The sequence below is a fragment of the Lampetra planeri genome, chromosome 57, assembly GCF_965212315.1.
Source record: "Lampetra planeri chromosome 57, kcLamPlan1.2.h2, whole genome shotgun sequence".
Lineage (NCBI taxonomy): Eukaryota > Metazoa > Chordata > Hyperoartia > Petromyzontiformes > Petromyzontidae > Lampetra > Lampetra planeri.
This window is the reverse complement of record NC_136163.1, coordinates 4,479,978-4,498,071: the sequence shown is the minus strand read 5'-3', so window position 1 is coordinate 4,498,071 and position 18,094 is coordinate 4,479,978. Positions and strand designations below refer to the sequence as shown.

At 50.3% G+C, this 18,094-nt stretch overlaps 1 protein-coding gene across 6 annotated transcripts in view; it reads right to left on the bottom strand.

The window, feature by feature from the left end:
* LOC144735870 (phosphatidylinositol-binding clathrin assembly protein-like) overlaps positions 1–15,017 on the bottom strand; it is a 65,091-nt gene extending 50,074 nt beyond the window's left edge. For 4 of the 6 annotated variants that reach the window (XM_078618430.1, XM_078618433.1, XM_078618432.1 and 1 more), the window contains exon 1: positions 14,658–15,016. In XM_078618430.1, the coding sequence (XP_078474556.1) occupies positions 14,658–14,787 (130 nt within the window). In that variant the 5' untranslated portion in view covers positions 14,788–15,016. Of the gene's footprint in view, positions 1–14,657 lie in introns of all 6 variants that reach the window. The other 2 variants (XM_078618431.1, XM_078618436.1) reach the window with 1 other exon arrangement.
* Between the last annotated feature and the right edge of the window lie 3,077 nt (positions 15,018–18,094).

The following is an 18,094-nucleotide window of genomic DNA, read 5'->3' as shown; positions in this document are numbered from 1 at the left end:
CGCTCACCTAGCCTGGCACAAGTGATGAGATGTTACCGCTGCTTAAATGGCGAAGGGCAGCTATTGTGTATTTTAATGCTGCCCTTGTGCCGAAGCAATAACCCACGCAGGACAAGAACGGTTCTGTAGACCAGGTCTCGGGCACGCGAGCGGCTGTACGTGCCAGCGTAGTGAGCGCACGTGCGGCGGCGGCGGCGGCGCTTTCAGACGTCAATCTCCGAGCGTCTCGCAAAACGGCACTTTCCTCTCGAACCTCCACGAGGCCCATGCCTCATCCTCCAGAACCCCGAGAGCTCGGAAGCCCTCTTCTCAAAGGGCACCCTCTCACCGAGAAACTCGAAGCTCATGGGGGAACCACCCTTCCACAAAGCAACAGACCACCGAGTCGCATGCACTGCACAAACCATGGCGGCAGCAGCAGATGCGGATAGCTGACGCACAAAAGGAAATGTGTGCGACTGTGGTCATCCAGAACAGACCGTACGACGTTTAATGACGCAATGGCGCAATTCCGCGATCCACAAAAACGAAGAAGACATCACAGCGACTACACTCCGCTTACTTCTGACGCGGATGTCTGGCTTGACCAACTGGATGTGAAATTGTAGTCGCTGTTCTGCATCTACATCAGCCGTACGAAAGAAGACTGAGAAACTCGGGACAGCTAATATTCCCCGGGTAAATCTCCTACGACCACCTCGTCAAAATAAAAAAAATATATCTGGTAAAAGGAGACTTCCCACCCACTGGCACTGGCGAACGAGACAAAAAAGACTTGCCATCTGCACTGGGCAGGTGGCTGCGTGGGCTCATTCCTCGGCGAAGAGACAGCGATGTTGCGTTTTCACGGTCGGCAGAAACCAGAGCAAGGCCGTGCCGGGTAGTTCTCGTGTAAAAATAATGTTAAAGGCCACTTCAAGGATGTTTTGGACCGCTATTTGGCACACGGGGCCGCACTGTGCTCTGCGAGACTCGGGCAAGGATTCTTCGTCACACAACAAGGTGCCGAAAGCACAACTGGTATAAACACGCGATTTTTTTTTTATGTCAACCCCACCCTCACACCCCTCCAAAAGCCGAAAGGAGCTCAAAATATAGCACTTAAAATACACCTCCTGTTAAGGTGGCCAAGAGATGGCGGGGCACAGCAATGAATCTATCGCTGTGGAGCTCCGAGTGTTGTCCCCTTGCATGTAGCAGCGGGGTTTGGTGGATGCCCTCTGGCTTCTTCCGGTTTCCTGCTGCAAGGAGCTAAACTCTCATTAAAGGACTTGGCCAAACATCCCAAATTGCAGGACACCCCCCCCACCCCCCGAGGAACACGCCAAGCAAAAAAAAACAACCCGTCTTGACGTTCGGCAAGGACTTCCTGGCCAAAAGGACAATCAGCACTGGCATCGTCCGGCTGCCGTGGCACTCAGCACTCCGCTCGTGACAACGCGACGGAAGGGAGAGAGAGCGCGCCGGCGGCGGCGTTTGTTTTTCGCGCGGTCAAAAGCGCAGCCAACGCCGGGTCTCGTGACTCCCCCCCCCTCCCCCTGTCATTTTCTTTTCTTTCTCGCGAGCGGAGCTCGGCCCAGAAACGGCGAGTAGGCAGAAAAAACGGCCGTTCTGGTAAACACGCCGTCGCCGCCGCCGCCGAAAGATTGCCGCGGTGGAAGTGCCAACGCAGGCAAGATATGCGCAGAAGTGACAGGTCTCTGCCTCGTGCTACTTTGGTCGAATTTTGTTACCCCCCCTAACTCCCCTGCCCACTGTGCGTGTATAATCAGCGTACTGCTCTGGCACATCATCATCATTTTTTTTTTTGCATTACGACTGCAGGTATTGTTGTCTATGCAAACATGACTCCTTGTAAAAAAGGTGTCAGTTTTGTTGCCAGATAGAAGGGTAAAAAAACAATTATCATCATCATCGTTGTTGGCCATGGTCAGTCCACTGCTGCATGAAAGTCTCCGCCAAGCAGTCCAACATCTACCGTTGACAAGGGCCCCGTGATACCACAATCCACCCGGCAACTCCACGGAAAGCCAAAATCCTCGCTCCGTCTCCACGGTGGACACCTTCTTGGGCACATTCCCTCCTTTGGCTGCCACGCGGCAGTTAATTTTGCCCACCGGCAGTCGTTTCTTCTAGCAATGTGTTAAGCCCAATTCGTTTTTTAACAGACAAAATGACAGCGAACCTGGGCGTCTTCTCTTATCCACGTGTTCCGCTTACTGCCTCGCATTTTCACGTCAAGCGTGCACCTGTTCACGGCGTGCTGAACACTTTGCGAGTGAGACTTTTGTCTTTTCTGTTGGCGTGCATGTTTCCGAAGCGTCGGCAATGCGATTCCACCGACGATAAAAATGTCAATTGTGTCTGTCGTACTGTACGGGGCGCGCGTGTTATTTATAGTCCAGCGCCGCGCCTGAAGGTTTTTGTTTTTTTAAACCTGCGTGAATATTTGCAGTGACCCGCAATAAAAAAAAACGCACGCACACACCTCTGACACCATCGACACGCCCGTACGTCCTCCTCCTCCATGCCTCGGATCGGTCGGCCCTGGGAACATTTTCACTTTTGGCACAAGAGGGAGGTGAGGTCGTGGTGCGATACGACCCGGCCTCTCTCCTCTTGCCCGACGACCACTCCAACGCACCCCTACCGCAAATGAATGCGCAAGCGAATCAGCACGTTCAAATCCAACGGACGCTCAAATATTCCACTCCCGTCATCATCACCACCACCACCATGAGACATAGGCGTGTTGTTACACAGTGGGACGTGGGGCTAGAACATGCGCGCTTTTTTAATCCAGGGCGAAACGAGCAGGGGGCATTTGTTTGCTTAGCTCTCCGCTCATCACACATGTGCCGCGGTTGTTGGGAAAGCGAGTGGGGATGGCGCGACGCTCGCTGCGTCAGCGGTGAGCGCGCGCGGCACGGAGGGCATCCCTCAGGGCCGCGAACCCTCAGACGGGGAACCCCGCGACCTGACGACGAACCCCGCGACCTGACGACGAACCCCGCGACCTGACGGCGAACGTGCCGGGCTGCAAACAAAATAGTCAAACACAGTGACAACGTGGGACGGGGACAAAACACACCGGCTGCTACGAGGCGTACGTGAACACCGACGCCCATACTGTACACGCGGAAAGGCAATAGACTTTACACCGGCGGCGTGGCACGGCACACACAGATGGCGCGCGGTGACAAACACGGCACTTCGGCAAACACTGATAATCATGAGAGAAGAAACTACAAGCGTCATGAACGAGGCAATGATTTAGACCCGCGATGCGTTTTCGGGTTGCGCCGCGTGCGATTTGGCACGTCGACGTTTCGGGTGGGTTGCCACGGTGGCGAGATGTTAACTCCCTCGCCTGGTACGCAGGTGGTGGGTTTGATGTCAACCCTGACGCCTGTTGTTTATTTGGAAATTGCGTGCTGTCCGTTTTTGTTCCGGGTCCTCCGGTTTTTCCCTTCCCATCTAGAATCAACGTCACGCATTTAGAATATTTGGCTGCAATAAATGTCCACGCAATGAGCCACTTCGTTGAACTATGATTTGCGATAGTTAAATCACTTCTGAAAAAGTCGTATAGCTCAGTGGGTCTGACCTGTTTAAAAAAAAGTTCAGTTTTACTTTAACACGTAGGCTTTCACGACCTATATCATCCGTAACAAAGTTGTTTTTGGGGTTAGATCGCGTAAATATGAATGTCGTTAAACCCGTCACCACCCGTACAAGTACTCAAATTGTAAATGTTGTGGGTTTACTCTCCAACACACCGCTGTGCTGTACTAGTAATGAATTGGCACGTTCTTTTCACGTGACAACCCTTACCAATTGGCCGTGTAGGGTGGTGGTCGGGTTTAATGACACATTTATATTTACGTGATCTAATCCCCAAAAAAATAACTTTGTTATCGAGTTTAGTTTTTAGTTTCGTTCTCACGTACCGGGAGCTACGTGTGAAGCAAAACATTTCCACGTCGTACTGAACGGCATGTCGTGGCGCGGTGGTGGGGGGGGTGGGAACGCTACGTTGCAGGGCAGCAACAGAAGCGAAGGTTTATCGCGCAGGTTTTGGAGCAGGTGCGCAAGCGGGCGCCGCTGCATTTCCTCTCGCACGACGTTATCGCGGGGAAGCAAGACGGGCCTCGCAGATGTAAATTGCGTTAGCCTGCCCAGCGGCAGAGCAGAGCCGCGTGGCCGGAGTTTTTTTTTTTGGCCCAACACGCGTGCGGGCGTGCACGCACGCACGGGAAAAAAAGCTGTGCCCCGTAATTGCTTGTGGGAAGCACTTTGGCGCACCGCGATAACGTCCGTCGCGAAATAATATCCAGGTGGCCAACTGCGTCACAGCCAGTGGCTTCTGCGACAGGACACGGCGAGCGTACTGAAACGTGCGTGCGTAGGAACATTGGTGGAAAATTATTTGAACCGGTTCTGGAGCCCCCCCCCCCTAGGTTGACCTAGCCATAAATGAGTACCTGGCGTACACTGTGTAAACATCAGCAAGAGGGAGACAGGCGGTGGGGCGTGGCGATTGCAACACCACTCACTGCTGCCTGGTATCGGTCATCATCGGTGCTTGCTAACAGCACTTGCACCAACAGCCTAGGTAGGCAGGACGGGGGGGAGGGGGGAATTTTGGTGTTTTGTGTACAAACAGGAACTTTAAAAACTCGACGCCAATAACCTATAAACCTGCTGTGCAGATCGGCGAGGACGTGTTTTGCCAACAAGACTTGAATGTTTATTTACAATTTCACAGCGGGAACGGAAATGCCCGCAAATCACACCCCTTTTTACCAGCCACGAAACCCGCACGCGGCAGTTCGCAATGCTAGCTATGCAACCCGAACCCAATGAGCCGAGTTCGATTCCCAAACAGCGAGAAACAGGCTACCATGGGATAGCCACAAATGCTAATGTATTTTTGTGTTGGTGGTCTACATGACAAAATGGCCACACATTTAAATTTAGTCCTATTTATCTTATTATCTGGTTAAGGACAGCAGTTTTTGCGCATGCAATGCACAACTTTGTGCGAGGTTAAATTTAAGACAAGTTCCCAGAGAGGGCTTCTGTGGCTAAGTGGTGGGCGGCAAGAGTGCTTTGATGCAAATTCATTCTTGCACCGTTTTCCTATGCTCCCACGTCTATGCAAGCCACCTTCGTTAACCTGCAGTGAGAAGTATGGTCGATTAAACCCCCGTGAACGACACGGTACGTACGGGGAGGTGGGGGGGGGGCCTTCATCCATCAGTGGAACGGCGGAGGGCTGCAAATCAGGAGTTGAGTTCAACAGGACCCGTCTAAACCACTTGACCATCTGTTCCATCACACCTGAACTTTACCTCTAGCAGCGGCCACGAGCGGATAAGCGAGGAATGCAGAATTTCTACAGCGGAGTCGCGCGTGTGTGTGCATCAGTGTGTGCAACAATGGTATGAAGAGAAGCGACGCTCACAACAACGATCGGAGCGCCGGGCGGCTAAAATGCAGCACTTTGGTACAGTAGGGGTTACAGATGGTGTTTATCTATCAGTCATCTCAGTCTACCAACCCATGGAACCTGGGTCCGTCCCGTGACCTCCTGTCAGTGAGCCTTCAACACTTCAGGTGGCCTCAAAGTGCACCTGGCTTGGCATAGGCGCCGTGGTGAGGTCACCGTCACTTAGTAGCGAATAGCGGGTATTGGTATTGGTGTGCGGAGGGGGGGGGCACAGCTCCCAGCGTCTCACGCGATGGCAGAGGCACCCCCACCAACCGTGGCATCAGGGTCATGCTTCACTCCCCAATGGCACAACAAATTTAGCAAACGCACATTTTTTATGCGGGTGGGAGAGCTCCCGTATCAGCGTGGGATCCACGGGGAGATTGAAAAGGGCGCCACGGTGGCTAGACTACCTTGCCTGGTACACAGGAGGTCGTGGTTTCGATCCTGACCATGTCGCCTGCTGTGCATTTGGAGTTTGCATGTCTCTCTCGCTCCCCGTGGTCACATGGATTTTTCTCCAGGTCCTCCGGGTTTTTCCCTTCCACATTTAGAATCAACATCACCGTGCGTTTAGAGTATTTTGCCTGCTGTACATATCCACGCGATAATAAACCACTTCGTTGAGCTATAATTTGTGACGGCCTGGTCGCTTCTGAAAAACAGCTACATAGCTCAGTGGGCCTTACGTCTGGTGAAATAAAACATAGTTTAGTTTCAAATGATCAAAAGGCATCCGTTCGCCGCGGTTGTGGGGGGGGGGGGTTTGGGGGGATGTGGTCGGGAGGCTTTATGGTGAACTTTTAAAAATTCACGCAAGTGAAGTTTTTTGAAGAAGACGCACGGTTGGTTGCACCGCGAAGCTGCCACCCCCCCGGTTTGATTCCCGGGGCCCTGTCGGGCATCGGTGCAGAACGGGTTAGTCAGTGGGCGCAATTGTGGACGCAGGAAATGCAAGAGTGCGGTCAAGGCGAGCCCCGAATCGGAGACGACATTGGTTCATTGTGCAAGATGGCTAACGGCATTGCGAGCGAGAACGTGGGGTGGTCTTCATTCAGCAGTGCATAGAACATTGCTGAACCAGGCTGTCCCTGCTCCCCTATCACTCTTCACCGGTATTTACCAAAGGGCACGTTCAAACTATTTCTAAAATTGAAAGGATGGGGCACGGAGGCCTTCATCCAGCAGTAAATTATGAAAGGGACAAAATAGGTTTGGGCTGTTTATTCAAGTAAGTTTTGGTAAATCAATAGGACGGTAGTGTTTTCTTAAAAATTGAAAAGTCACGCCGCTCAAAAACGGGACCAAAGTTTACACATCTTTAAACTTTGCGTCCGGGATGCAGTTAATAATTTGAGTCAAAATAAAGAGCAAGTGAACATTCCATTCAATTCGAAACGTACATCGCTTATGTCACTCCACTGCTGGATGAGGGTCTCCCCACGCCGTATGGGTTGCACGAGTTACATGGGCACCCATCATCACCACGCTCTGTTCGGCGACAGGTGGTAATGATCGGGATGCTAAGTTTATATCACAACAAGACACCGGTGGCACTCTGACAGAGAAACAAATTCCAGTTTGGAAAAACATGACAACCATTCTAGATCTCTGACGTGACTCCTTGCTGTGTGCCGCGTGCGGTTCGGCACCGTGCCCCAAAGTTTTGCTCCATGTGCCGAGAGCTTCTCCCGGGGAAGCATTCCCAAGAGCCGCAGACCACAACCGCTAAAAAGCTAAGCGGTAGTAGTCGGCCAATGTCTATATCAATACGTTGCACGTTCTTTCGCATTCTTTCGCCTGCCGATTAGTTTTTAATCTGTTGTCCTTCCCCCCCCCGGCGCCTGCAATTAACACGGCTGGCTACGTACGGTGCGGAGAAAGTTTAATGTATACACGTACGTACAAAACGCAGCAAGCGACTGACATTCACCTAGGACAGACGAGGCCTTTTTCTCACACCCTCTGGACCCTTTTGGACACCCGACAGGAGATGAAAAAACCCAAAAACTGGGTGAGGCCAAGACCTGGTTTTGGGGGCCTTAACGCACGAACGCAACCTCACCGCAAATTATTGGTCCAAAAAACTGATGATTTTTTTTTTTGCCGCTGTTTGTTTTATCAAACGGAGTCACTCGCGCGCGCCGAAAACGCGCAAGCGCATTCCAAAGTGAACTCCTGTGGGCGCGCAACGTGGGGTTTCTGAGCCACGAGGTCCCCTTGACCTTGCCAGAGTCTTCGGTCCGGCAGCCGTCCATCAAACCCGCAGGTGTCACTCCAAGAGGAATTTTCCCCTACCAGGCTTTATAAATAGAGTTGTTCATTTCGTTTTTTTGTTGTGTAACCAAAAAAAGAAACAACACATGCGCATTATCGCTTTACCAACCTTCACCAACCTCCGCTTGCCAGCGTGGTGAGGCACGGTCAAACAAAGCCCCATTACTGCCATGGCATGGCGAGGCCTTCTCTGTAATAATCTGTCATGGGTGGTCATAATCCGTACATGTAATGGGATTGTCATGTGAGCAATCGGATGCGGTTTGAACGTTTTCATGTGGAAATTGGTTATTCCGATGCAAAGATAGATTGCATGACTTTTATAATCGATTCCATGAACTATATCGAGAAATCTATAATTTGTGAACAACCCTACTTAAAAATCACTTGTCTTTAAGGTGCCTTTCATTTGATTAAGGTGAGGGGGGAAGTGGTAGCTGAGTGGTTAAAGCGCCGTGCGATGAACCTGGCCAACAGAGTTCAATTCCCAGCCATGGCTAGCATCAGTGGTTGAGTGCACATCTGAACAGGTGCCGAGTCTACCCTTTACCAACCGGTACTGACCAGCGTGGTGAAGTATGGTCAAACAACCACCATAACAAATGGCCCTAAATTATTACATTGTGTTATAATTCCATTCACAATTGTTCTGCAAATTGATCGAGTGAATGTAAATGTACACACCCTATTCTGCCCAAAACCAAGGATAAAGGTTTCTAAATTGATTTAGGAGGCAAGTGAATCAGAAATTAAAATAAAAACCCAGACATGATGAAATCCATCCAGCGACAACTCTAATCAGGAAGCTGCTGTGAGGACACACCCAAGGCATGGAGCCAGTGGGCTGTCGAGAATAAACAAAATCCCGTTTTGGAAAATGGAGACTCGTGCAACTTCATCATCATCATCGTGGATAAAGACCTCCCCCCCTCCCCCAAGCCGTTGCCATGTCTCAGTCCTGCAGCGTAACAATCCACCGAGGATCCTGACAAGCAAGCCAATTTCATCACTCCATCTCCGCGACTGACGTACTCCCGGCACATTCCAGCCCACGGCTGCAACTCCGTCGTTATTCTCCACCGCCAAAAATATTTTTTCGTGAAAATGGGGCAATTTAATAGCTCCTCGTCGATGTGTTTTTTCAAGTTGTGCCGTGCGTTGGTAGGCATGATCGTCCACGGTCTGACAGCTCCTGAAGCTGCTGCTGCTGCTGCTGATGAAGCTCCCAGCACGCGGTAGCAATTTGGGTTCAAGCACATCACGTTACATCTCCGACATCTGTCGTGGAGGCGGGCGATTGCACCGATGGACCCTGTCCAGAGCCAGACCTTCCAGCACATCGGCAAACGACAGCAACAACAGCAGCAGCCCTCCCTGTCTGGACAGGGAAACTGCCGGTAACATTTGGTTCCAGTTTCGCAAAAAGACTGACCGTCAAACTCAGCAAACGCGCCCCAGTGAAACGTCCACGTCACTGCGAAGTAGATCATTACCTTCCATTTCCCCTGTCCCTCCCAACTCACAGCAGCATCTGTCACGTCAGCAGCCCTGAGTCAACAGAAAAAAACGCAGAAATCCTGTTTGTGACAGCGATGATGCAGCATGTCTGTTTAATTCAGAATTGCTACCACATCTACTTCTGACTAAGGTTGTTTATATGGTATGAACCTCTGGTTACACCAGCCCACAGGGGATCATTGTGTCCGTCCGTCGTTCGTGCAGGGAGGGGCTTGGTAGGGAGGGAGGGGCTGGGTGGGGAGGGTGGAGAGGGGCTGGGTGGAGAGGGTGGGGCTGGGTGGGGAGGGGCTGGGTGGGGAGGGTGGGGAGGGGCTGGGTGGGGAGGATGGGGCTGGGTGGGGAGTGGAAGGGGTGGGGCTGGGTGGGGAGGGGCTGGTCACTCCGTGGTGCCCTTATAAAACTCAACGTTTAACCGACTCACGCCGGCTTGTGCCCGCCCTCACAGTCGGGCATATTTGCGGAATACACCATGCCGCCGTTGACCCTGGCCATTGACCGAGCAACCCAACGTTCCTACCAGCTCCCTCCGCAGGAATGTGTTTTTTGTTTCTCAGGGGTTATCGGTAATCGCACGCAAATCAATCATTATCGGTTTGCCGGGTATATAGAATTGTCCGACAATAAAAAATTAAAATCCAACTCCCGTGTGCGTCTCTGTGTCCGTCTGAGTGCGTACCGTGAGCTGAATGACGAGCGCTGCCGCCGATGCCTTACGATGACTGTCGCTGACCAATCGGTTCACTGGAACGCGCCTTGGGGTTTGAACGTTCGCACCTCGCCAACTGGTTCAGCCGCTACTGTAACTTAACGGAAATCCACGATGGATTCGATTGCTTTTTAAATCGATTCAGAAATGAATTATGGAAATTTAATTATCTATTAACCCCCCACCCCCTCTATTTCTGACACGGCCAAACTGCAATTTTCGGCCATCGTAACGCGCATTCTCTCCCGTAATGCCCAGGGCCAAAATCAAATGACGGCCGTGACCTCTCAGCAATGTCGACGCGAGGCTCACAACGCCGCCGCCGCGTCACCGCCAAGTGGAGAAGCTCAACGGTGCCCATTTGCATTTCCCAGCAGATCGAGGGCCTGGGTGCCAGACAGCCGTCCCTCGTGCACTCGAGTGCATTCCCCCCTCCACGTGACTTCACCGTAACACAGCCACCCGCGCGAGCACTTGCGGCAAACACCGCAACTGCTCGCGAGCCCGAAAGCCACCGTGCTAAAACTCGTGATCGGAGAGAGGCGGCAAGACGAGTCGAGGCAGCTCGTAGAGAACCACTGGGAGCCCAGTGGCCAGTGTCAAATAAGCGCCTAGAGGGGAAAACGTCCTGCAGCTCGTCATTTCACGCGGAAGAAGAAATTAACTTTTGCGCAGGAGCATTATGCTCTCTTTGTGAGAGAAATCCTTATTCTTAAGTTTTTTCGGTAAAGTCACCGTAGGTAAAAAATAAAAATTCATGATACAGCTATCGTGTTGTGACGGTTCCACCTGAAGACGGAAGCTTGTGTTGCCTCCGAAACGTCGTGATTTTTATTTTATATTTTACTTTTATTAGTTACATTTTTTTACCTACGTGACTTTACCGAAAAAACCTAAGAATATGAATCATTGCAGTCACGAAAGCTTCAAATCTAGAGAAATCCTTGTTTTGTTTCAATACAAGACATCGGCACGGTTGGCTACGCAAGGTGCGAAAGAAGTTCAAAGTGCATACACACGATGGCACCACACCCGGCTGATGCTTTTAATCAGCCAACTTCTGATCGCTTGCTATTACAAATTGACAGCACAAATGGACCTGCAGCAGCAGCAGCAGCCTCGTCGACAGCCAAGTTCATTATCAGTTATGAGCAATCCGCTGCTGGATGACGGCTTCGTAGGTTAAACGCTGTCATAATTATCTTTCTCTCGAGTGAAGGTTGTTGAAACCCACTGTACGAGATGAATAGGGGGGCGGTGGTGGGGGGGGATTTGGTGTGAGTGAACTCGATGAAAGTGATACCCCCAGTGCGGGCACCCATCCCTGCTCAGGCCAACCGACCCCATGCAATCGCATCCCAGACCACTCACTCACCGGCACCACCCCGCCACACACACACGCGCGCGCGCGCGCGCGGGTGCACAACGCCGTGCTTTATTGTGCTACTCTGTGATCATCACCAACACATGCCGAAACTCACGTTGCATTTACATTGAACGGTCATTATCAATATCATATGAGACTGTTGGTAGTGACGCATCAAGCACACAACTATGAACCAAGCTCACTGTATTTACCTAGCCAAGCACTGTCCAGGCTCAATTTGACAAGAATGGGGGTTATTCCGGGGTGAATTGGTCATGGGAATTACTCGCCTTGAAACAGCACGAAAAATAAGCGTCGAGTATTTCAGAAAAGCACCAGAATTCGGAGAAGTTGCTGATGACGACAACGGCAAGAATTTAGATTTTTTTTTGTTATACGCAAGTATGTTACCACTCGCCAACGCATTCCATTGAGATCGCACTGCGATAGAGATGACAAATTGTAAAAATGAACTTCGGCCTAGCTGCATGCAAGTGCTGGCTGGACACAAAGTTTGAGATGGAACGTAGTGTGCAGTGGCAGACAGAGAGAGGTCATCCCCTTCTCCTCTTCTAGAGCCCAACACCATCCAACAACCCAAGGGGAGCCGCGGTGACGAGATGTTAACTCCCTCCCCTGGTATACAGGAGGTCGTGGGTTAGATTCCGATCATGACACTTGCTGTATATTTGGAGTTCGCATCTCTCTCTCATCATCACGGTGGCTAGGAGATGTTAACTCCCTTGTCTGGTATACAGGAGGTCGTGGGTTCTATCCTGACCCTGACACCTGCTGCTGTATATTTGGAGTTCGCATCTCTCTCTCATCATCACGGTGGCTAGGAGATGTTAACTCCCTTGTCTGGTATACAGGAGGTCGTGGGTTCTATCCTGACCCTGACACCTGCTGCTGTATATTTGGAGTTCGAATCTCTCTCTCTCTCATCATCACGGTGGCTAGGAGATGTTAACTCCCTCGTCTGTATATTTGGAGTTTGCACGTTCTCGCGTGGCTTTTTCTCCGGGGTTCTCGGGTTTTTCTCCCCCATGTTTAGAAACATGCGTTGAGAGTCATTTCGCTGCTATAAATTTCCACACGATGATAAGCCACTTCTCGTTGAACCATCATTTGTGATGGGCAGGTCCCTTCTGAAAAAAATAGCTCCAAAGCTCAGTGGAGCCTTACCTGGTAAAACTAAAAAAATTGTTTAGCTTTAGTTGAAAAGCTGCCTCAATCCCTGTTCAATTCCAGATGTAAGACTTCCCACATCTTCTCTACATATGGCCGAAAGTGTGGCCAAGTCAACGCATCTCTGTTCTCTAAATACCTTCCTTGCTCTGGATTTCCACTTTGCGTTTAGGCATGACACCCATCCTCTTCCCCGCAACCTCATTTCAACAGCCGAGACATTGAAATTCTTTTGTTTTACATATCCTGTACAGCGAGCGGATGTTCAATACAAACAGTGTGGCCAGCTACACAGACAGCTGACGCGAATTGGGGCATATACGAACACGTTTATTTGAATCAGAATCTCTATTTGGACGAGAGGAATCCGATGAGCTACGAATCTCTTTTTCACCGATGTCCAGCATGTTGTGAGCAAGGTAATTAACATCTAGCAGTGGACTGATTATGGCTGATGATGATGATGACAGTAACGTAGTGGCTGGATGCCGGTGGTTAGCACGCTACGGACAACGGATAAATAACGATTCTCTGCCACGGGTAATATCAGTAGCGAGCGATTATCCTAACCGGTCCTGGGCTCCCCTTTTCTTCACAACGCACCGACCCAACGTGGTGAAGTATGGTCAAACACCCCCCCTCCACCCCCCGAACCGACCAACACGGCGTGGGGAGGCCACACATTCAGCAGCGGACAGATAAAAGTGGTTGTACATTATATATTACTATGAGCGAAGAATGTCTGTGTGTAACGCACGTGACGTCACTCCACACGCCGCACCCCCCCCACCATCATTAATATTCATGACCGGGGGGATTTTACACTCACGCAGAAGAATATCGAGCAGAAATATAAAAAAAAAAAATTGCAAATTCGGTTTAAGTTTGACGTTTCTTTATTGAAAGTTAATCTAATGAATAATTATATGCAGCAAGAAAGTGGATTTGGTGTCTTTATTTATTTCTTCAGCACTTGAGACAAAAGGTAAGCCTTTAGACTAACATTATGGTAAAATTGACATTTCTCGGTGATTTTCCAGATATTGTATCGAATTCCAATTTATTTCAACCGCAGCGACCGAAAGCAGAAGAGAATAAAGTATCAGAGCAGTGCATTTTAACAAAATGATGGTCAGTTATATACAGTGCTACAATGACATGAAGTGAGGTGTTTCATGTATTACTTTTGTGCAAGAATCACTGCCATTAATACAGTGCTACAGTGAGCTGCAGTGAAGCGTTTGATGACTTCGTTTCGTGCCAGATTCACTGCCATTAAATTGACACAAGATACAATTATACTCTGCTCAGTTTTTTTCGTAAATAACACAGCTTCCGTCCTAGGACGGGTAAACAAGGTATAGTTGTATATAATAGTACAAGGCTTTGAGGAAGAGAAATCCCGCCCTGTAATACGGTGGTTTAACACGCCATGTAATCAGTACAGTGTACAACTATAAATATGCTAAAGTGTTCATGTTGTTAAGTACAATTATGATAAACGCACAACACACACGGGGTATACACACGCAGCTTCCTAGTGTCAATCCACTGCTCCACGGTCTCACCCAAGCAGTGCGGGCAGTGGGGGATCATTTGACCATACTTCGCCACCCTGGCCGGTGTGGAATCGGTAAAGAACGCACACAACAGAGACAGTACAGCCCACATAAGCCGATGTCGTTAGCGAGCACCTATTAAGGGCACACACGAGGCGGGTTAGCTGGAGCGTGGTGTTAAGCACCGGGAACGACTCGAACCGACGAGTCCAAGTTCAAACTCTGCTCGGCATCGATGTTATCAGCCCTCATTACCGGGTGAAATGACTCAAAGAACAGCCACCGTGGCGTGCGTAGTGCACCAAACCGCAGCTTCCATCGCTGACCGTGTCCACAACGCTAGCGACGCAGGCCCCCAATTCACCGTGGAATCTGACAGTGCCAACTGCGGCCTAGCGCCACACGAGGATGACACTCAGACCACGGTCTCGCCTAGCCAGTGCTGCCGGCCAAGTGCGCTCGGCGCCGGTAGGACGTGGGTGGGTGGGGGGGTGGGGTGCGTGCGCGGTGGATGCTCTGCAGAGGCCGGCACGGTGCCTCTCAACTCACAGTCGAGGTGCTTCTTCTTGGGGCCCATGACTTCGTGCGTGGTCGCCTTGCACACCGCCTTGGCCACTGCCGAGCCCGTGACGCTGTGCTGCGCCGCCGCTATGCGGTCCGTGATACTTTGGCCCGACATCGTTGCACCGTCCCCGTTCCTTGCTATGACTACGACTACTACGGGGAGGGGGGGAGGGTGGAGGGGGTGGGGAGGGGATCCGCACACACACACACACAGGGGGGGTTCGCTGCGGCTCACGGACGCATACGGGGAGCGGAGCGCGAACTCAGCGCCTCTGCTTGGAGGACTGAAATGGCCGCCGCTGCCGCCTCCACCACCTCCTCCTCCTCCCAGCTGCCCGAGCACGTGACCCGTGACGTCACCCCAACACCAACCCCCCCAACAACCCCCCCCCACAACCCCCCCCCCCACTAATCCCCGCGTCGTCATCGTCGACGTCAAAGTTCCCCCCCCCCGTGTCTAGATTTGAAGCTTTCGTGACTGCAAGAATTCATACCCTTCGGTTTTTGCGGTAAAATCAGTCACGTAGGTAAAAATAAATAATAAAAATAATAATCGAAATAAAATAAGAAATCACAATATTTCTATTTTTTTTTATTATTTTTTATTTTTAACTACGTGACTTTACCGAAAAAAACCTAAGAGTATTCTCCTGTGTCGCCTACAACAACAATTATTAATATTCAATAATACTTTTTTTAAACACGCTTTAATTAAATGTACCGTACGAGTATTGGAAAAACTCCACGACTCCAGGAAGTGGCCCAGAAGCTTACCACAACGTAAGGGACCGTAGCGTGGACAATTAGAGCCAAGGCGAAACATAACATTAAAAAAGATGGTTTAAAAATACTTGTTTTTATTTTTAATGATAGAATATAGTATTGTCATGAGTATGACATAAGTATACCAAGTTTGCAATCGATACCATATTGGGAAGTGGGTTAAAATTTAGTTACAAGATTTGACGATACGATACAACAGTGAGTTAAATAAAAGCGTGTTAAAAATTTTTGCTGTGGTTTTCCCACCTGATGATGATTGCTCGTGTTGCAATCGAAACGTCGTGATTTGTTTTATTTTAATTTATTTTTAACGACGTGAATTTACCGAAAAAAACTGAGTATGGATTATTGCAGTCACGAAAGCTTCAAATCAAGATTCTACAACACCGTGGCAACACGAGGGGGGGGGGGGGGGTTGGGGGTGACGAGCACCCTCGCCCCGGCCGTCTTTGTCTCCCCAGTGGTGATGCGTTAATCGCGGGGATGAGTGTCAAATGCGTTTCCATAGAAACAATTTGTTTTGTCTCTTGGAGATTTGGTTAGAGGGGGCGCGTCGCTCGGTAAGTTCGCATCGTGCCGAGGTGGAGAAGCGGCGGCGGCAATGATAAAATAAAAACTCTGCGATTCGTTTCGCCTTCAAGAGGCACATTGGGAATATCACAGCGTTCAGGGGGTCCTTGTCCGTAGAGTGGCCATCTTACGTAGGGACGTTGTCTCGGCGTTCACGTCCGTGGAGTGGCCATCTTACGTAGGGAAGTTGTCTCAATGTTCACGTCCCATGGAGTGGGATGGCCATCTTACGTAGGGAAGTTGTCTCGGTGCTCACGTCCGTGGAGTGGGATGGCCATCTTGCGTAGGGACGTTGTCTCGGCGTTCACGGGGTCCTTGTCCCTGGAGTGGGGTGGCCATCTTACGTAGGGAAGTTGTCTAGGCGCTCACGTCTGTTGAGTGGCCATCTTGCGTAGGGAAATTGCCTCCACGTTCACGTCCGTGGATTGATGGCCATCTTACGCAGGGAAGTTGTATCGGCATTTTCAATGGGGGAGCTCTGACAACCCCCACCCAATATGGCGTCGCGATTGCCTCAACCCCACCCCCCCCACGTGAGATTCAAACTCGACGAGACTGTCCATTGGAATGTGGAATTTCCACCGCTGCCAAAAAATGCAATTGGAGGGAGGGAGGGGGGGTGTGCACCAACTATGCTGTGTCAGCCACTATTTTAGTCGATGACATTTAAAGACAGTCAGTGTTTAAGTGTAAAGGTTTACTTACCTAACAAAAACTCTTAAATCACATTCCTCCATGCCCACGTTAAGCCCTTTTAGTCTAATCCACTGCTGTATGAGGACATCGCCACGCCGTGCGGGTCTTGGTGGTTGTTTGACCATACTTCACCACGCTGGTCAACGCAGATTACTAAAGCTTGGGGGCAACAAGTACGACGACTGATTTGACTGTACTGCCCTCTTGCTACCCACCATGCTAACCCCGCAAGGCGCCTCTGCCAACCTCTGCATAGTGGTCACCAGAGGTGGGACAAAGTCATTGTTATGCAAGTCCAAGTCGAGTCGCAAGTCATCAAATTCATGACTCGAGTCTGACTCGAGTCCAAGTCACATGACTCGAGTCCACATCTCATAGGTGGGATAAAGTCATTGTTATGCAAGTCCAAGTCGAGTCGCAAGTCATCAAATTCATGACTCGAGTCTGACTCGAGTCCAAGTCACATGACTTGAGTCCACACCTCTGGTGGTCACCCATTATACTGGTAGGAACCTCCTGGTTACACCAGCCCACAGGGGATTATTGTGTCCGTCCGTCGTGCAGGAAGGGGCTGGGTGGGGAGGGGCTGGTCACTCCGTGGTGCCCTTATAAAACTCAACGTTTAACCTACTCACGCCGGCTTGTGACCGCCCTCAGTCGGCCATATTTGCGGAATACACCACGCCGCCGTTGACCCTGGCCATTGAGCGAGCAACCCAACGTTCCTCCCAGCTCCCTCCGCAGGAATGTTCGAGCATAAGCAGGCTCAAAACCTGCTTAGCTCCTGTGATCTGGCTCCTTCCAGCCAATTTGGAGAAATAAGTGTCCAAAGCCCCGTGTTCTAACAATACCTACACATAATAGAGGCTTTTGGGTTAGATTATGTGATCTAACCCAACAATTGCTCAAGCTGTTGGTTGCCAAAGCCGACGTGTTAAACAATACTTACGTTTGAATGTGTTCGGTAACGCTGCTGTTGGTAGGAGTGAACAAGCAGTTCACAAAGAAAACCTTTCAAGATTCTCGTCAATAAGCTATCCATTGAATGTGATGTTTCGGTCAATGACCTTTATTCATGGCACAACAAATGTGTGCCCATAACTTAGTGCGAGCCAATGTACCCGTCAACCCATGCACAGTTTACCTATATTCTTGTACAGGCAAATTGAGGCATACAGCCGTTTCAATATGGGCAAATGTTTTTTTGTCTATTTGCTTGTGTTTCTATAGGATGAACGTTGAGATTTAAAGGGGCACGGGGTGAGCAATAAGGTCTGAATTGGTCTGTACTAAGGTAGGCACTGATAAGGGGTTGACAGGTATGAATATAGTAGCTCGCGCGCACACTATTACGTTTAAAATTTCCCATAGAA